Source organism: Rhinopithecus bieti, unplaced genomic scaffold, assembly GCF_001698545.2.
Source record: "Rhinopithecus bieti isolate Rb0 unplaced genomic scaffold, ASM169854v2 scaffold_24390, whole genome shotgun sequence".
NCBI lineage: Eukaryota > Metazoa > Chordata > Mammalia > Primates > Cercopithecidae > Rhinopithecus > Rhinopithecus bieti.
Genome location: NW_016811706.1, coordinates 1204134 through 1223577, shown reverse-complemented (window position 1 = coordinate 1223577; position 19444 = coordinate 1204134). Strand labels below are relative to the sequence as shown.

Sequence of the window (19444 nt, the reverse complement as noted above, 5' to 3'; positions counted from 1 at the left end):
AAAAAAATACACACACACACACACAAAATTAGCCAGGCGTGGTGGCGTGTGTCTGTAGTCCCAGATACTTAGGAGGCTGAGGTGGAAGGATTGCTTGAGCCCAAGAAATGGAGTTTGCAGTGAGCCAAGATCACGTTACTGCACTCCAGCCAAGGCAACAGAGCAAGATCCTGTCTCAAAAAAATAATAATGAATAGGCCGGGCACAGTGGTTCATGCCTGTAATCCCAGCACTTTGGGAGGCGAAGGCATGTGGATCACTTGAGGCAAGGAGTTCGAGACCAGCCTGGCCAACCAACATGGCGAAAACCCATCTCTACTAAAAATACAAAACTTAGCCAGGTATGGTAATGCATACCTGTAATCTCAGCTACTCGGGAGACTAAGGCACAAGGATCGCTTGAACCCAGGAGGAGGAGCTTGCAGTGAGCCAAGATCGCACCATTGCACTCCATCCTGGGTAACAAAGTGAGACCCTGTCTCAATCAAATAAATAAGGACAAAAAAAAAAAAAAATGCAAATAATTCCATGAGAGAACATGGCTGGTTTTGCTAGTTTCCAGAGGGAAAAACTCCCATTTCAAGCATATATATCTCTTTTATACATTTTCCATCAGTCTTGCATCTATATCCCAAGTTCACTCCTTTGGAACCAGAGAAAAAAGTACCTGTTCTTTTGGGTCCAAGTTCAGTGTTGAGATACATTTAGGACTGAAAAACTCCAGAACAAAGTCAACGTTTTATATGTTTCCCGTCAGTCTTGCATCTATATCCCAAGTTCACTCCTTTGGAACCAGAGGAAAAAGGTACCTGTTCTTTTGGGTCAAAGTTCAGTGTCGAGATACATTTAGGACAGAAAAACTCCAGAACGAAGGCAACCTCGTGGTCTAGAACAAGGGTCAATGAACTGCAGCTAGGGGACCAAATTTGGTCTTGCAGCCCCTTTCTGTGAATGAAGGGTTTGGGACACGGTCATGCTCATTCATTTATGTGTGGCCTATGGCTGCTGTTGATCTGTAACAGTAGAGTTGAGTAATTGTGGCAGAATTGAATAGTTGGGACAAAGATCACAAGTGTAATATATTTACTATCTAGCCCTTTACAGAAGAAAACAAAAAAATTGCCAGCCCTTGTTCTATGGGAGTGATCAAGGTGAAATCTGGAGCTGAGACACATAGAGAGTCAATAGGGCCTACATCTGGAACTCTAGCCCTTCCCACCTAGGAGTCCTTCCTGGTTTTACAAAGGAAAAGTTGCCAACAAAGTCACTGAGATTCATTTCAAATCCTTTGTGGAACTCAGCAGGATACACGTAAAGTCATTGAGTGTAGGAAGGTAGGAGAATTCACCTAGAAAAGAAGCAATGGACTGGGATCCCAAGTGTGGGTACATACATCACCATCTGCATCCAGTCCAGTAACTTAATTTATTTTCATTTCAAACAGGAACCAAGAACAAGTCTCAGTACAATAAATTATCCATTCCCACCCTTCCTGCTGAAGAAGGAAAAAGAGGCTCCAAGAGTCATGGGAAAACCCCTTCGTTTGGAGGGTCCCCATTAACATCTAAATGGAAGGAGACAACTTCCCTAAGGGCCTGGACAGACAACTGAGGATTCAGGGGAGAGTGCCCCTCAGCACTCTGTCCCCTTCCCAAGAAAAACCTCTCTACCACTGTCTCCCATTATCCCACAAGAGGGAGCCCAGGCTGCAGTAGAGGAGTTTGGGGATAGTACACATGAATGGGTGATCTCTTTCTAGATACAGATCTTATGGCTCCAAACAATGCCTGGGGTTATCCCTCAAGGGAGAGGAGTGGTGAAACTATAGGGAGTCCCCAGCCAAAAGGAGTATGAATCAGGGTTAAAGGGGCTCTGGAGTTGAGAAGTGGGAGAAGCAATACAGTGCATTTCATCTTAGACCATTCAGGTGTCTAAGGAGCAGAAGAGGGGTGGCAGCTTCCCCTCAAGACCCTCCAATTTTTGGGGAGAAGGCTACACATCCCAGAGTCCTGACCCCCACCACCCCTAAAGCTGTTTCCAGGTAGATACTTTAAGTTTCCAGGGACCAAGGAAGTTTCCAGGGACCTTGGAAGGAAATCAGGTCAAAGGGCTGAAAAGGTGCCCTTCTCACACAGTCCTCTTCCCCAGCCCCAAGGTGAGGCTGACCCTCACTTACTTACTTGTTACTTACACACATTCACCCACTCTGTAACCTTGCACTCATCACACAGCACATAGCAGCACCAGTGGAAGCGGCAATGGCAGCGCTCAACTCGTGTCTGCCGGAGCACGTTGTGCCCACGGCCACAGCACAGGCTGCCACAGCCATCCAACAGGTGGCTGGTCTTGTTGCAGGCCCGGCCCCTTGTCCCTGGGGAGCCCATAGTGGGGTCTCGCTCACAGAAGTCAGGAGACTTCTCAAAGTAGACCAGCTCTCCTGAGAGGCGACGGGGACGCAGACGGGGCTGGAAGGCTCCAGAATTGCGGTTGTGGGTATTGATGAAGATGGCCCGGCCCAGCCGCTCCCTCAACGCCGCCCCCACTGCCCGGAACTCTGGGGCCGCCCTCCAGCATGTCTTGAACTGGCAGCTGCCTGACGTGCCATGACACTTGCATTTCCGCTTCAGGTTTTCAGTTACCACCTAGAGCATCAGGGGGAGAAGAGGTGAAGCGGAGGGCAGCAAATGGACAGAACACAGAGGCACAGCAGAGGGAAGGGAACAGAGAACACAGAGAGGGACAAATGGAGGCAAGAATAATATGGCATATCAGAATAGAAAGGACATTGCAGTTAACTAATAGCCAACTTCCTCATTTTATGATGACAGAATTGAGGCCAGAGCGGTGTGATTTGTCCGTCTTCCATCAACAGCTGGTAATAGAGCCAAGACTCAACTCTAGTTGTCCTGACACCCAATCCAGTGCTCTTTCCGTTGTAAGCACTTATAAAATTGGGAGTCTGGCCCACAGCACGCCTAAATTCTGTAGGGAAGGCAGCTGTAATAATAGCTACTATGTAGCGAGCCAAGGATGAGGCGCTATGCTAGGTATACCATTTGCTAGATCAGTCTGTTTTTTTGTTTGTTTGTTTTTGTTTTTTGAGACGGAGCCTTGCTCTTGTCGCCCAGGCTGAAGTGCAGCCATCTCGGCTCACGGCAACCTCCGCTTCCCAGGTTCAAGCGATTCTCCTGCCTCAGCCTCCTGAGTAGCTGGGATTACAGGTGCCAGCCACCATGGCTGGCTAATTTTTGTCCTTTTTTTTCTTTTTTTTGAGATGGAATCTCGCTCTGTCGCCCAGGCTGGAGTGTAGTGGCACAATCTAGGCTCACTGCAACCTCCGCCTCCCGGGTTCAAGCGATTCTCCTGCTTCAGTCTCCCCAGTAGCTGGGACTACAGGCACATGCCACCATGCCCGGCTAATTTTTTGTATTTTTAATAGAGACGAGGTTTCCCGTGTTAGCCAGGATGGTCTCGATCTCCTGACCTCGTGATCCGCCCGTCTCAGCCTCCCAAAGTGCTGGGATTACAGGCGTGATCCACCGCACCCCGCCTAATTTTTGTACTTTTAATAGAGATTGGGTTTCTCCACCTTGGCCAGGGTGGTCTCGAACTCTTGACCTCAGGTGATCTGCCCGCCTCAGCCTCCCAAAGTGCTGGGATTACAGGCATGAGCCACCGCGCCCGGCCCAGTCTGTTTTTATATATATAATTTTTAAAAATGTAGAGATAGGGTCTAACTACATTGCTCAGGCTGTTCTTGAACTCCTGGCCTCAAGCAATCCTCCCCCCTCAGCCTCCAAAAGTGCTGAAATTATAGGCGTGAGCCACCACACTGGCCGGCTAACTCAGTCTTAATAACATTGTAAGGTAAGTATCATTAGGTTCTTTACAGATATAAAACTGAGGCTGGGTGACTTGCTGATGGTGTCAGTCACTCATCACACTTTATCCTATTATTCCCCTGTGCCTCTCAAATTCTAACCAGGCCTCAAAAGCTGGGGAGACCCAGGACAAGATGTACACACATACCTGGCGCCCTACCCTGTTGTTGTGGATTCGCATTCGTGCCTGGATGTCCCGGGGAGCTTCCCTGGAATCCAAGAAATCCCGAGAGAACTTCTCTCCAAAGTCCATGTCATGGTTACAGCCACCCCATTCCCATGTGTCCTGGGGGCCAGGGCTGGAGCCTGAGCCAGGGCCAGGGCTGGGCAGAGAGTGGGGGAAACTCTTGCCTCGGGACAATGCCTGCAGCTGCAGCAGTTTGGCCCTCAGCCGATCCTGCTCACCACTGCCCTTCCAGCCACAGCCACAGCTCACCAGCTTGCCCAGGCTGCAGGCAGTGGCTACTGCGTGCATGACCCCAGCAGCCAGCATGGAGAAGGAAAAAGCACTTTCTCGGAAACCTGGGGATGAGAAGGTTGTGATGGTGGAGGTAAGGTTGACAGGCAGCTGAGAGTGTGGAGGCAGAAAGAAATAAACAGCCCCCCTCCAACTCCAGAAATTCCTAACTGAATCCTGACCCTGCCATTTACCAGCTGAGTGATTTGGAAGAAAGTCATGGGACAAGGAAGGGTACAGAAAGCACAGAGCCTCAGCTTCATTTCTAAAGGGAGGTGGGAGACGATGGGTCAAGATGATCTCTGAGGCCCATTCTCATTCTGTAAGTCTGTGATTTTCAGGTGTAGATGAAAGAGCTAGCCCAGAGGGAGAGACCCCTGGAGTTGGGAGATGACTAAGAGGGAGTCCCTGAGGTCTTTGAAGATGTGTACAACCGAGTTCTACATCTGAAAGCCTTAGAAATTCCCCCAACCCTGCAGGGAGCTTGGGTGAGGTGGCAGCAGAGCCTTTGTGGTTCTGTTTTTTTTTTTTTTTTTTTTTTTTCTTCACTTCAGGGTTAATCAGTCTTTTAACCAACCTACCTTCCACCACCCTAGCACCCCCAAAGCACTGGGATTACAGGCATGAGCCACCGCGGAGCTGCCCTTCCGCTTCCCAGGATGTAGTTTTATATTTGCCCTTCAAGACTGCCCTTTTTATGTTTATCCTAACCTGCTATTACCCTATAAAACACCGAGAGGAGGAGAGAGGTGTGGGAGTGATTTTCCCTAAGGCCCTCTTAAAAGGTTGGCTTCTTTGTTATGTTTTGGGGGTCACAGAAGCTCAGGATGCCAAGCCTTTCCCCGACTTAAATAAACATGCTCACCATTTAGGTGTCCAAGCCTTCCCCTACACCAGGCGCTGTGGGGAAGGAGGGGGACCCTCACTTCATTTTAGGCAGGGGCTCTCCGGAGCCTTGAGAAGATGAGAGACAGCACCCCCTTAGAGACCAGGCCTCTCCTACCCCAGGATCCAGGGCTCTTGGGCCAGCCTTCTGATCCCCCAACTCCAACCCTCCAGGGGTGAAGCTGTTTGCACAAGTCTTGGGAATTCCCCTGCAGATGGCAGCTGCCTATTAACCCTATAGTCCCCAGAGTACTGCCCCCATCTCTGGGCTGAGCCCCCATGGGTCTTTACACCTCAGGGAGTGAACTCCAGCAGGGAATGGGGAGAGGCAGCCATGCCTCCCAGACCAGGCCAGCAGTGACCTGTTCTCTGCCTCTCCAGCCGTTCTTCACCTGCTCAGGTGAGCAACACCTGGAGCCCCCACAGCACAGAGGAGGGGACTGGCTCCCCAGCTTCAAAGTCATCAGGGTCTTTGTTCCCAGCTTTGGCTCCTGGGAACCCCAGCAATTAGGGGAGCAGATTTAACCCTTAAACGGTTGGGGCGTCACTCCACCCCGCTGAGACACTGGGGACACCAGCCTGGGCTTGTCCAGCAAAGATGGGGGGAGAGAAAATGGGGAGGGAATAGGGGCCATTTGAAGCTTCCAGGACTGGGGGCATCTCTTGCTCACAGGTGCAACCCAGATTAAGCTGGGCGGAGGCAGGAAAGGGGGGCCCTAGGGTAGGAGAGCAGGGACCCAGCTGCCTCACTGGCAGTACGCAGGTGGAAGTTAGGCGCGCAGGGCCCCAGACGAGTGGCCAGACCTGGCTCAGAGCGGCTCTGAGGGGGGGAGGGGGGAATTCCAGGAGAGGCCCCTCCTGGAGCAGCGAACCCGTGCCTTGCCGCCTCCGCGCGCCTCGGTCAGCTCCCCACCCTCTAGCCTCGGCGGCAGCGCCTACCGGCCCAGCCAGGCTCACCGCGCTTGAGGATGGCGCTGTGGTGCGGCAGGCGGCCACCGCCCTCGAGCGCTGAGCAGTTCCAGCGCTGGTCGCGCAGCTGGTGCTGACACTCGTGGACCGCGATGTGCAGACCCTGAAGCGCCGACGCCGTCACGTCGGGGTTGCGCAAGCACAGGCCTAGCTGCCGCTTGCTCAGGCCGGACAGCGTCAAGCACACGGTGTTGGCCGTCAGCGGCGGCTCGCCAGGCAACTTCAGGCCCAGAATCTCATTGCTTAGAGCCCTGGGAACCAAGAAGGCGTCTGGGGTCTGCGGTCCAGACCCCTCCAACTCTCCCCACCCAGGGTCGGTGCTTCTGGGGCCTGGGAGACAAGGCGAACTGCTCACCGACTGCACAACGCCAGGAACAGGAGACCCGCGAGGCCCGAGGGCGGAGGCCGCGGCCGGGGCTCCTCCGGCATGTCGAAGCCCGGAGGCTCCGGTGGGCAGATAGATCAGGACCTGCGGGACGGGAAGACTTGATGCGGGTTCAGGAATAGGGCGACTCGCCTGGGGAACCAAGTGATGCCCTCCTTTGGGCTCCTAAACCACCGGTGCCACCCCACTGACCCTTCTCATTCCTCCTCAAACAAGAAGAATCACCTCTTGATTCCCAGAGTCCCTGAGGCTTGGAGGTCTTAAAGAAGAAGAGTCCAGGCGTTGTCCCAGCTCAGGACTCAAGCGAGCACCCCTGGAACCCTGCCCAATCAGACACAACGCCCAGCACACAGACACACACTCACATACAAACTCAGACACACAGACTCACAAACACTTACTCCACAACCTCGTCTACTGCTCCCTTTTCCAGGGCCCCACGACTAGCTTCCCCGCCCTCACAGGGCTAGGGAGAGGGATAGGGAGGAGGTTCCCCACCACCTAAGGGGGTGTCACCTCCAGGTGTCATCAAGGGCAAGCAGGCTCCATGAGAAAGGTCCAAGAATGAGTTCCCCACCCACACTGCCTCCTCCCTGAGCAGCAAGGAAAGAGGAGAGGCTCTACGTGCAGGAAAGATGGGGAGGCGAGCCTGGCTCCCTCCTAAAAGGGACTGTGGCGCAGACTGAGTCCTCTTCCCTATCCCCCACCTTGCCTAACTACAAGCTCCCCTCCTCCGTAGGCGCCCGTCTGGTCCTCACCCCTTGGCTCTCACATTCATTGCTTTCTAAATCTGGGGGCACTCCTTTATTCTCTCTGTCTTTATTGCTAGCAATATCTCTGGCTCTCTATGTGTCTCTGTGCTTCTGTGGGTGGATGTGAGTCTGTCTGTCTGACTACACACGTGCCTGTCTCTTCCCTGTGTGCACGTCCCTGCCCTCCCTGCCTTCCCAGGTCTAATTACCTCCAGTGGTTTGGGTGCGGGGTCCGAGATGGGCACGGTTGAGTTGCCTGGGCTTCACCAGTGCTGCTTAAACCGTGGGGAGACTGCGTTGGGTTCTGTCCCCTTGTCAGAGCCGCATTCTTCCAGGGCTGGGCCACTCCTCTTCACCGCTTCCCCAGCGCCGCCACGGCCGCGGGGAGGAAGGGAGGGAGGAAGGGAGGGAGTGATCCAGAGAGCTAGCAAGCCTGCGACCAAAGGACTGGGGGCTCTGGCTTTGCTGGCGCGGAGTTCACGGTGGCTCTGCCGGGCTGACAGAGCTGCGGCCCCTCCCCGAGCCTGGGGCTTCCCCACCCTACTCTCCACTCCCAGCCTTGACCAGGCAAATGCAGCCGCTCCCCCTCCTCCCAGCGCACGCGCGCGCGCGCACACACACGCACACACACAACTCACACACCCTCTCCCCCGACGCCTGGGTTCAGGCTTGGCCCCACTGAAGAAGGAGGTGGCCAGAGTTCCTCTCACCTGCTCTGGGGTCACCAAGGCTGCAGGGAGGGTGTAGTAACCTTCCTAGGGAGCCAGAAACGGGACCAAAGTGGCCACATCTTTCATCACTTCTCTTTGAGTCAGTTTCTCCACCAAGATCAGGGTGGCTGGAAAGTGCCTTTGACAATATGAGGATGGAGCCGGACAGTCTTTGGGCTTCTCGGTGTGGGACAGTCACACCCACAGCCTGAGCGCACCTGGGGTACTCAGAGCAGGCAGGAGAAGCACAAGTCTGGGCAGCTTGGTTCCCACCCACCTCCAAGCCCTGCGCCTGCCCCTTTGGAGGGGTCAGCTTTGGCCTCAGAGTTTGGCCCTAGCAGAGGTTCAGGTAGCACCAAAGATCATCAGCCTGCCGCGATGCTTCCTTGCCTGGCAGGGATGCTTGCCAACAGAGGTATTCTACCCTTCTCGGGATTCCCCCGGTCTGCACTTTGGGTGGCCTGGATTCCTGCTCCAAGCTGTAGACTTGCTTCTTGTGGGATGAGGAGGGCCTTGGGATCCAAAATTGAGCCAAGCCTAAGGGCAGCCGGGAAAGAGCCTGGTCTTGGGGTGCATAGGCAAAGGCAAACCGCCTTAGGAAGATCCAGTGGCAGCGAAGGGGTTAGGCGCCACCGTGCTCCCGCCTGACTCACCCTCGAAGCTCTAACCACTGCGGGCTATTTTTGCCAGAGAGGGGCCCCAGGCTTTCCAGCCGCCCCCCGCCCCTGCCAGACCGCAGCCCAAGGCACGGCTGGCCCCACGCGCCCCAGGCACATTGACTCAGACTGCCCCCAAGCAAGCAGAGGCACAGGGATGATACCCACAACCACAGTCACCTCTTTCTTGGTGGTGGCATTGCAGCTCTGCTGGGCAGCCAGCCTCCAGTCTGTGCTGCTGGAGGTCCTGCCCGTGCTGCAGGGGTCACTGTTGGATAGTGGGCACAGCAGTCTGAGACAGGAGATCAAGCAAACTTACATCTGTTGCGATATTTACAGATCACCTTTATGTGCCAGGTTGTGAGCAGTCTGGGGAGGTGAAAGTGCCATGGTCTCTGACACTGGACAGCCTGGACCAGGCTGCTTTTCTCTGATTCCCTACCTCTGGGATGGGGAAAAGGGAGCCCTAGAGTTCCTGACCCTCCTTCCCATTTAGAGGACAAGAGCCAAACTATGTGTGGTTTTGGAGGTCAACAGAATCTGCAAGTCCCATCTCATAGTTTTCATCCTTACACCTGGATTCGCGATCCCCGCCAGTGTCCTTATTCTTTTTCTTGCAGTCAGCCTGGGATTCCTGCCAGGTCCTTGGAAGAGGGGAATGAGGTTGCCTAAGCCTTTCTTCTCCATGGAGACCTCATGGACATTTGTATTTCTCCATGTGTCTCCTGGGTCCCCCTTAGGTTTGGGATTATTTTTTTGCCTTCTGATTCTACCCTTGTCAGGCTCCAGCATACAGTCAGGTGCCAAGAAGGGGCAAGGGACAGAACTACTACAATAGGTTTCAACTTCCTGGTAACCCTAGGTCTCCCCAAGCAGGACTGTTCCAAATCCATGGACCCAGAGTCCTGCTCCTTCTCTCTACTGAAGCCCAACTCTGGGACAAGAGGCCACAGGCCGGCAGACTGGGTGGCCTGAGCTGGCCCGCAGTGCCCTCAGCCCGACCGGCTGGCCTGAGCACTGACCCGCAGGCGGCTAGAGGGCGGTGGGACAGGCGGGGCCTGGAGAGGGTTGCGGGTGCACACCCATTGCCTAATACCCCAAGCACGCGGCCAGCTCCAAGAAAGGGGAGGGACGGGAACCAGAGAGACCTTGACGTGGGTCGGGGCCAATGACAGGAGGGGGAAATTGGGGGGCTTTCATCACTGCAGGGAGGATCTAGGAGCAACCTTCCCCTCGATGAGAAGAGTGGAGGGCTGCCCTTCCCATCCTAGGGATGGAGGGTGTAACAAGAGCAATGTGGGAAGAACACTGGGGCCCTGGAGGGCGGGGGTCAAAGAAAAGAGTGGGGGCCCCTGGAGATTGGGGGATGTCGAGCAACTGAGGCGGTGGCTAAAGCCTCGGAAGCCTCCTCCTCCTCCTCCCCCCATGTTTGCCTTGGCCCGGGGTCCCGGGTGACTCATCTGTTGCTGAGCCGCTGATAGGGGCGGCCAGGCCTGGGGAACCCAAATTATAGGCCCAGGAGGGATGGATGCGCCCGTGGCGGTGAGCTCAGCTGCGCTGCCCACCCTCTGCCTAATGCGCCTTCTGCTGCAGCACCGTAGGCCACCACCTGGAGGCACCAAAGGTTCTGCAGGCCGACTGTATACTGGACTCTCAGGAAGGCCCCACTTTCAGCAGTCTACCCCAACAAATCCATGGGATTACCTTAGACAGAATTTTTGTCCCCTTTTCTACTCAGGCCTAATGGATGGGCTGTGCCTTCCTAGCCCAACGGGGCAGTGCTGCCTGCGGGTGCTTCAAAGGAGGGTAGGCTCCTCTACCCACAAACTCTCAACCCTGGTGCCCTGCTTCCTCCCAGATCCCAAAGCCAAGGCAAAGCCCCTCTCCCCTCTAACATCTCACCTCTACCCCTATTCCAGGGGGGTGGTTTGCTACTGATTTTCAACTTCAAGCCTTTATAGTCATCCACGGTCAAAATTGATACAGAGAAAAATGAAGCAGAGTAAAGGAGATTAGCAGTGGGATTCTATTTAATAAAGGGGGAGGGAAAACAAACTGAGGGAACAAATGCATGGAGAGATCTGAGGAAGAGCATTTTAGAAGACAGAAAAGCAGGTGCACAGACCCTTAGAAAGGAGCATGCTTGGTTCAAAGGATTAGAAAAGAGGCCAGCGGGGCTGGTGAGGAGGAATTCACAAGGAAGAGAGTGGTAGGCAATGAAGCTGGAGGGCGAGGAAGGAGGCCCCTGTAAAGATTTTAGCCTTTACTTTGAGTGAGATGGGGACTTATTGGAAAATTTTGAGCAGACAAATGAATTAATCAGACTTCTGTTTTAGGAAAGATGGCTTTGGGCTGGGCGCAGTGGCTCATGCCTGTAATCCCAGCACTTTGGGAGGCCGAGGTGGGCAGATCATGAGCTCAGTAGTTCGAGACTAGCCTGGCCAATATGGTGAAACCCTGTCTCTACAAAAAATACAAAAATTAGCTGGGAGTGTTGGTGGGCACCTGTAATCCCAGCTACTCAGTATGCTGAGGCAGGAGAATTGCTTGAAACCAGAAGGCAGAGGTTGCAGTGAGCTGAGATCGTACCACTGCACTCCAGTCTGCACAACAAGAGCAAAACTCTGTCTCAAAAAACAAACAAACAAACAAAAAAAAAAAAAAAAAAAAAAAAAAAAAAAAAGAAAAGATATTGGCTCTAGTAATTAAATCAACCCTTTTGATTTTTGCAGTAAAATGGAGCACTGAAATGGAGCAATCTTGGGCAGTAACGTGGGGTCTAATGAAGTTTTTGGGTTTTTCAGATGGGTACTATTGCAGCATGTCTGCATGCTTATGTGTATGTTCCAGGAGAGAGGTAAGTGGATGATGCAGGAAAGAAAGAGGGGACAGTTGATATCATGATTATTTGATCTAAATAGAAATTTGGGTGCTTGTTTTGGCAGCACATATACTAAAATTGGAATAATACGGAGATTAGCATGGCCCCTGCGCAAGGATGACATGCAAATTTGTGAAGCATTTCATATTTTAAAAAGGAAAAGAAAAAGAAATGTGAGCCAGGTCATAACAAATGTGACCCAGATCTAGGGGCCTTACCGTCTTCTCCCCTACTTCTGGTGGGTGGAATGTTGGAACAAAGCACAGTGGCTCCTTTCCTCTCTTCCCACCTCTGCTTGACACCAGTGGTCAAAGACAGGGCTTCCATATCTTCCAGCCAGCCTCCCACCCTCAAGGTGTTTTATCAATCCACCAGGCCAAAAGATGTGACCCAGGCCCCAGTGGGAAGAAACTCATAAGGGATAAAGGACAGGCTCCCCATGGGACATTGTCCATTTACTTGAGTCATCTATGCTGAGTCCTCTCTGCAGAGACTACTGGCTTTTGGATCTCTGGAGGACGCTGGACCACTACACCTTTTCCCTCAGGGGTGGATCCTTGGAGGGGCCAGATATACTAGGCTGGGCAAAGGGGAAGAAAAAAGGGAAAGAAGGACATTTCTTTATAAAATAACTTCCATCAGGCTTCATTTGGGTTAACATACATCTCATTTAAAACACAAGTGCCCAGGAATATTAATGAAACTTACCTGACATTTATTCCTAAGAGTGATTTCCCTGCCTTGGAAGAGAATCCTGTCATTTCTGGGACTTGAGACTCTAGGTTCAGGCCTGGGGAAATTTCTCAGTCAGAAGGCATCCTAAAAGACAAGAGAGATGAAAAAAAATGAGAGCTAGAACTCAAAAGGGAGGCAGGAAGGCCCTAAAAATTATTTTAACCTATCAATTTTGAGAAGGGTTCCCAGCCTGCAATTGCTGCACACTGGCAAGCAGCAGCTGGTAAGGTCGAAAGAGCATAGGCTTTGAGTCAAATTGGTCTGGGTTTTAACCTGGCTCTACCATTGATTCATTTATTAGATGTGGACCTTGGACAACTGCCTGATCTATTTTTAATTCTGCAAAATGGGGAGAGAGAAGAGATGTAAAGATCTTCCCTCCTTCCAGGGGCCATCTGTATATGGTGGTGGGGCATGATAACCAGGCTGGCAGTGCCCCCTATTCGCCATATAGGGAAAAGCAGCCACTTTTTTTTTTTTTTTTTTTTTTTTTTGAGACGGAGTCTTGCTCTGTAGCCCAGACTGGAGTGTAATGGTGTGATCTCGGCTCACTGCATTCTCTTCCTCCCGGGTTCAAGCCATTCTCCTGCCTCAGCCTCCCGAGTAGCTGGGACTACAGGTGCATGCCACCACACCCAGCTACTTTTTGTATTTTTATTAGAGATGAGATTTCACTATGTTGGCCAGGATGGTCTCGATCTCCTGACCTTGGCCTCCCAAAGTGCTGGGATTACAGGCGTGAGCCGCAGCACCCAACCTGTCACTTCTTCGATAGGAGGTCGAAGTGGCCTTGAAGCTGAGTAGGAGTCCCTGGGAGAGAAGAGAAAAATGTACAATGGATGAGATGGTCACAGGCACTCTGGGTATCCCAGTGTGGTGGGAATCAGAGCTTTGGGGGAAGACAGAAACGTGGCAGAAAAATCCAAAGAGAAGCAAACACATGGAGACTCAAGTTTCCTAATCTAGGTTCAATGCAGCCAGCAACAACCCTTGTCTTCCCAGTCCTCCCCATCACCATGCATACATTGGACATCCACACCACTTCCCATCCTTTCTGAGCCTAGGCCTCAGAGACTTAGCCACTCCAGGCTGGGTTCACCTCAGTACCATCTTGGTTGTAGGCTCGGCTCTCTCCCCCAATGACATGCACTGGTTGACACATACCACAGTGTGACACACCATAGGATGCCACGAGGTACAAAGGGCAACAGAATGACGCATACACACATATTTAATCATCCCATGCACACGCTCATCCACCCACTCCACACACAATCCAGACACTCTGCATCCCTCAATCATGCTTCTGAGTCTCCTGTGGACCCTCACCACCTCCTTCCTAACACACTGCCCCAGGCAGTGACTGTGACAAGGTGACTCCATGACCCTTTCTGACTTGAGCGAAATTCCAAAATTCTTTGGAAAGTTTCCTCACATCCTTCGCCAGAACAAGGAGTTTCTGCACGTACCAACACACAAGAGGGTGCACCCTCAGAACACAGCACATTCTCACTCCCACCCATATTCACATTGTCCCACTTCACACACACACACACACACACACACACACACAGCCACTTGTCCGCTCCTTCTGGCCCACATGAGCAAACTGCCTGCTGCTTCAGGTTTCTCTCCACGGCTAGGCTCCTTTTGGTCAGCTCACCCCCACAACTCATCCCCGGGATTTCCCTGACCACAGCCGCCCTCACGCCCCCGTCTCCCCTTTTCCTTCTCTGTCCAGCCATCGGGGGTTCCTGGGCGGTTAAGCGTCTCCCCGGAGTCGCTGCCCAGAACCACAGCTTTCTTTCCGACAGTCAGGACGGGGGAGAGAGGGGACGTCGGAGGGGCCCGGGGTGACGTCGAGGGGACAACCCCACCGCGGGTGGCGAGGCGGGCTGGGCCCCTGGCGGGCTCTCCCAGCAGCACACTCTCCCCGCGCCCCCTGGCGGATGGTAGTCCCCGACGGGCTCCGGACGCTCAGCTGAGTGAGGCGAGCGCGCGTGGGAGGGTGTCCCAAGGGGAGGGGTCCGCGGCCAGTGCAGGCCCGGAGGCGGGGGCCACCGGGCAGGGGGCGGGGGTGAGCCCCGACGGCCAACCCGCCAGCTCTCGGCTCAGACGGGCGGGAACCACAGTCCCGCTCGCTGCCCATTGTCTGCGCCCCTAACCGGTGCGCCCTGGTGCCACAGTGCGGCCCGGCGGGGCAGCCTCCTCCCGTCACTTCAGCCAGCGCCGCAACTATAAGAGGCGGTGCCGCCCGCCGTGGCCGCCTCAGCCCACCAGCCGGGACCGCGAGCCATGCTGTCCGCCGCCCGCCCCCAGGGTTGTTAAAGCCAGACTGCGAACTCTCGCCACTGCCGCCACCGCCGCGTCCCGTCCCATCGTCGCGGGCAACAGCCAAAGTCGCCGCAACTGCAGCACAGAGCGGGCAAAGCCAGGCAGGCCATGGGGCTCTGGGCGCTGTTGCCTGGCTGGGTTTCTGCTACGCTGCTACTGGCGCTGGCCGCTCTGCCCGCAGCTCTGGCTGCCAACAGCAGTGGCCGATGGTGGTAAGTGAGCCGGTGCGGGGTCGCCACTTGTCCCGCGGCACAGAGCCAGGGGCCAACCCTACCCAGCTCCCATGCTCTGGGATCCGTCTGCCGACAGGCTCCCTCCCCGCTCTGACTTCCCTCCTCGTCACCGAAGGGCGATCTGGCATGGAGCTGCCCCAGACTCCAGCTCTGTAGAAGTGGGGCGAATGATCCGCCCGCCCGCGGAGGCCTAAGATACCCCAGGCAGGGAGCCCACTCTCATCTAGCACCGCCCTTCTCCTTTGAGCGCCAACTCCAGCCTCACGGTCGTGGCCTCACCACAGGTTTCCCCACCTCGGGAAGTGAAGGGCCAGGCGTTCGCCTAGAAAGGAGGGGAGAAGAGGGTGGGACTCCTAAGCATTTCACGCCTTGGGTGGGCAAAAACTGCAGGCCATGATTATCTCGCTCAGGCTGACCGGAAGAGGCTCGGAGATCCGAGGTAGACTCTCGGTCTCCGGGTACCTCTTCTGTCCAGTCTCCGGACCTAGGGCTCAGGCGACCAGCCCTGGGACTACTGGGGACACACAAGTCTGGACGCCCAGTTCTTTCAAATTAGTGAGTCTGGGAGCGCGGGGTTATTAGCGTATTATTAATCTCCCGCCACTCTCTCCAGCCACATACCCCCAGGAAGAGGACCGGGTGGCACAGTTTTTATGGTTAGGGTGCGGATCCCCTTCCTGAGCCTGAGCTATCATACGTCCCACCAGGGGTATTGTGAACGTAGCCTCCTCCACGAACCTGCTGACGGACTCCAAGAGTCTGCAACTGGTACTCGAGCCCAGTCTGCAGCTGTTGAGCCGCAAACAGCGGCGTCTGATACGCCAAAATCCGGGGATCCTGCACAGCGTGAGTGGGGGGCTGCAGAGTGCCGTGCGCGAGTGCAAGTGGCAGTTCCGGAATCGCCGCTGGAACTGTCCCACTGCTCCAGGGCCCCACCTCTTCGGCAAGATCGTCAACCGAGGTGGGTGCCCAGGAAAGCGACGCTTCCGGGAGCAGGGGAAACGCGGGGTCACCCCCAGGGCATGGGCGGGCGAGTTCAGAGAAGGTGTCTCGGGCGCCTGGAGGGTCACACGATCAACCCGCCAAGTGCCTGGTGCCCAGCGCCAGCTCGGGGCCAGACTTCTAACAGCCGTGCACCCTGGAAACGAAGCCTAACTTTTCTGAGCTACTGCCCCAGATAAAGTTTCAGGTCGCGGACGCCGGCTGACCGCCGCTTTCCCCCAGCCTCTCTCAAAAGCGCCTGGGAAGCTGCTCTCTGCAGGCGTGTGTCTTGCCTCTCGCCTAGCAAGACTTGCATCGCCAACATGGGCCGAAACTTTTGGGCTGCGAAGAAGTCTTAGGGATGTATGGTTCTTCTGCTCCCCTCTCTTTGGTTTTTCTCTCTGGGGCTGCTCCACTTCCGCTATCGAGTCAAAATGCGCCCTGGAACCTCCCAGTAAGGTGTGATGACGCCCGTGGACGTGGCTGCGTGCCCACGCACCTGCTTTCTCTACTAGCCCTAGAGACCAGCTTTCCAGCACTGCCGGCCTTGGCTCTCAGGACTCTAAGTGCGGAGTCGGGGGTGGGATTCCGGTCCCAAGCCCTTCACTGAGGGTGCTGGCCGCGCTCCGCGTACACCCTCGCCGATCCCCGCTCCCTTCTCCCACAGGCTGTCGAGAAACGGCGTTTATCTTCGCTATCACCTCCGCCGGGGTTACCCATTCGGTGGCGCGCTCCTGCTCAGAGGGTTCCATCGAATCCTGCACGTGTGACTACCGGCGGCGCGGCCCCGGGGGCCCCGACTGGCACTGGGGGGGCTGCAGCGACAACATTGACTTCGGCCGCCTCTTCGGCCGGGAGTTCGTGGACTCCGGGGAGAAGGGGCGGGACCTGCGCTTCCTCATGAACCTTCACAACAACGAGGCTGGCCGTACGGTGAGCTTTGAGAGGCTCCGCACCCTAAGCGGAGCGGCAGCGGCCAACCTCGGGCTGGGGAAGAGACGGTCGGTGAGATAAGGCAAGGGGCACCAGGAGAGGGCGTCCTGGGAGAGCTGGAGGCTTGGAACGAAGCCGGAGAATAGAGGAGACAGCGGCTGAGGGCAAAGGGATGCCTGGCCCGCGGACAGGTAGAAGAGGTTACAAATCAAGCACAGTCTCTTCACTATACAGATTTGAAAAACAAGCCTGAGAGGACGAGACTGACCCGCCCCGGCGGAGCAGGGTTGGGCAGGGTTGGGCAGGGTTTCCAAATCTCAGCGGAACATTTCGCGCCTCCCTTCCCCTGGGCTCAGCTAGACCTGGGCCTTTGCTGAGGTCCGGCCCCCGTGGCGTCCGGGAGGGGGCAGTGTCTGGGAGGGTGACTCTGGCCGGGTGCCCTGGGACACTCTTTCTTCCCCTCTCCCCGCAGACTGTATTCTCCGAGATGCGCCAAGAGTGCAAGTGCCACGGGATGTCCGGTTCCTGCACGGTGCGCACGTGCTGGATGCGGCTGCCCACGCTGCGCGCCGTGGGCGATGTGCTGCGCGACCGCTTCGACGGCGCCTCGCGCGTCCTCTACGGCAACCGCGGCAGCAACCGCGCTTCGCGGGCGGAGCTGCTGCGCCTGGAGCCGGAAGACCCGGCCCACAAACCGCCCTCCCCCCACGACCTCGTATACTTCGAGAAATCGCCCAACTTCTGCACGTACAGCGGACGCCTGGGTACAGCGGGCACGGCAGGGCGCGCCTGTAACAGCTCGTCGCCCGCGCTGGACGGCTGCGAGCTGCTCTGCTGCGGCAGGGGCCACCGCACGCGCACGCAGCGCGTCACCGAGCGCTGTAACTGCACCTTCCACTGGTGCTGCCACGTCAGCTGCCGCAACTGCACGCACACGCGCGTACTGCACGAGTGTCTGTGAGGCGCTGCGCGGACTTGCCCCCGGGAACGCTCTTCGCGAGCCCGCCCCCAAACAGACTCGCTGGCACTCAAGACCCGGTTATTCGCCCACCCGAGTACCTCCAGTCACACTCCCTGCGGTTCATACGTATCCCATCTCTCCCACTTCCTGCTACCTGGGGACTCCTCAAACCACTTGCCTGGGGCGGCATGAACCCTCTTGCCATCCTGATGGACCTGCCCCGGACCTACCTCCCTCCCTCTCCGCGGGAGACCCCTTGTTGCACTGCCCCCTGCTTGGCCAGGAGGTGGGAGAAGGATGGGTCCCCTCCGCCATGGGGTCAGCTCCTGACGGTGTCACTCTACCTGCTCCATCGCGCCAGTGACCTCTCTGCCTCTCTTCTTCCCCTTTGTCCTGCGTTTTCTCTGGGTCCTCCAAGGCCCCTTCCTATTCTCCTGCCACGGGTGCAGACCCTGAACCCACACCTGGGCATCAGGGCCTTTCTCCTCCCCACCTGCCGCTGAAGCAGGAGGTTCCAGTGCAAAAGGGCAGCTGTGATGATGTGGAAATGAGGTTGCGGGAACCAGCAGAAATGCCCCCATTCTCCCAGTCTCTGTCGTGGAGCCATTGAACAGCTGTGAGCCATGCCTCCCTGGGCCACCTCCTACCCCTTCCTGTCCTGCCTCCTCATCAGTGTGTAAATAATTTGCACTGAAACGTGGATACAGAGCCACGAGTTTGGATATTGTAAATAAAACTATTTATTTTGCTGGGTCCCAGCCTGGTTTGCAAAGAACACCTCCAACCCAACCCTATCCCTCTCCACTATTCTATCCTTTCTCCCTGCAGCCTTTTATGGTCCCTCTTCTCTCTTCAGTTTCTCAAAGATGCATTTGCCTCCTGGAATCAGTATTTCCTTCCATTGTAGCTATTAGTGGCTCCTCGCCCCCACCAATGTAGCATCTTCCTCTGCAGAATAAAATCTCTATTTTTATCGATGGCTTGGTGGCTTTTCCTTGAATCCAGAACACCGCCTTGTTTCTGGTGTCCCCTATCCTCTCCTTTTACCACTCCCAGGCTTGGAAGCTTACCTCTCTCAAATAGAATATGCTGTTGGGGGACTGGTTTCCTAACCTTGCCAGAGGACCCTGAGATTCTGACCCTTGGATGACCCTAACGAGGCCACTGGGAATCCAGCTCTCCTGAGAGAGGAACCTGGTCAGTAGCCAAACAACCCTGCAGGATTCTTCTTCCTCGTGGAACAGCAACTGGCTGTGTGATATGGACAAGTGCATATACTCGGTGAATGGGGGTTAAACAACCCCAGTGTCTGCTTTTCCTGCCTGGAACAGCTGTTGAGAAAATAGCTGCTGCTCTGCTGCGGCAGGGGCCACCGCACGCGCACGCAGCGCGTCACCGAGCGCTGTAACTGCACCTTCAGCATAGCTGAATGACAACTGTGACCATCTTCCAAAAAGTAGGAAGGGAAACTAAAGCAGAAAGGGTGCTGCTGCCCCTGATGTAGAGCTACTGGTCCCTGAAGCTTGGCTTCTTCAGCTGTGGTCAGGGCACTGGACAAGGGTGAAGCCCTTCCACCAGCAGAAAAGTAAATACCAGCCTGGGGCAGTGGCTCATGCCTGTAATCCCGACACTTTGGGAGACCGAGGAGGGTAGATTGATTCAGCCCAGGAGTTTGAGACCAGCTTGGGCCA

At 55.3% G+C, this 19444-nt stretch overlaps 2 protein-coding genes across 2 annotated transcripts; one reads left to right on the top strand and one right to left on the bottom strand.

The window, feature by feature from the left end:
- Nucleotides 1–1411: 1411 nt before the first annotated feature.
- On the bottom strand, nt 1412–8118 carry WNT10B (Wnt family member 10B). Its single transcript, XM_017894723.1, has 6 exons — nt 8040–8118; nt 7539–7762; nt 6548–6661; nt 6181–6443; nt 4030–4403; nt 1412–2642 (listed from the first exon to the last, which is right to left on the bottom strand). The coding sequence occupies exons 3-6, from the start codon at nt 6619–6621 to the stop codon at nt 2184–2186; spliced, it is 1170 nt and encodes a 389-aa protein (XP_017750212.1). The 5' UTR covers nt 6622–6661; nt 7539–7762; nt 8040–8118; the 3' UTR covers nt 1412–2183.
- A 6437-nt stretch (nt 8119–14555) lies between these two features.
- WNT1 (Wnt family member 1) lies at nt 14556–18726 on the top strand. Its single transcript, XM_017894740.1, has 4 exons — nt 14556–14857; nt 15586–15839; nt 16527–16792; nt 17265–18726. Exons 1-4 carry the CDS (start codon nt 14754–14756, stop codon nt 17751–17753), a joined length of 1113 nt encoding a protein of 370 aa, XP_017750229.1. The 5' UTR covers nt 14556–14753; the 3' UTR covers nt 17754–18726.
- The last annotated feature ends 718 nt before the right edge of the window (nt 18727–19444 follow it).

Coding starts and splice junctions, on each gene's coding strand:
- WNT10B (XM_017894723.1), bottom strand. CDS start 6,621: ATGCCGGAGGAGCCCCGGCCGCGGCCTCCGCCCTCGGGCCTCGCGGGT. Junction 4,404..6,180: donor CAGCGCCATCCTCAAGCGCG/GTGAGCCTGGCT, acceptor TCTCATCCCCAG/GTTTCCGAGAAAGTGCTTTT. Junction 2,643..4,029: donor ACAACAGGGTAGGGCGCCAG/GTATGTGTGTAC, acceptor CTGATGCTCTAG/GTGGTAACTGAAAACCTGAA.
- WNT1 (XM_017894740.1), top strand. CDS start 14,754: ATGGGGCTCTGGGCGCTGTTGCCTGGCTGGGTTTCTGCTACGCTGCTA. Junction 14,858..15,585: donor AACAGCAGTGGCCGATGGTG/GTAAGTGAGCCG, acceptor ACGTCCCACCAG/GGGTATTGTGAACGTAGCCT. Junction 15,840..16,526: donor CGGCAAGATCGTCAACCGAG/GTGGGTGCCCAG, acceptor CTTCTCCCACAG/GCTGTCGAGAAACGGCGTTT.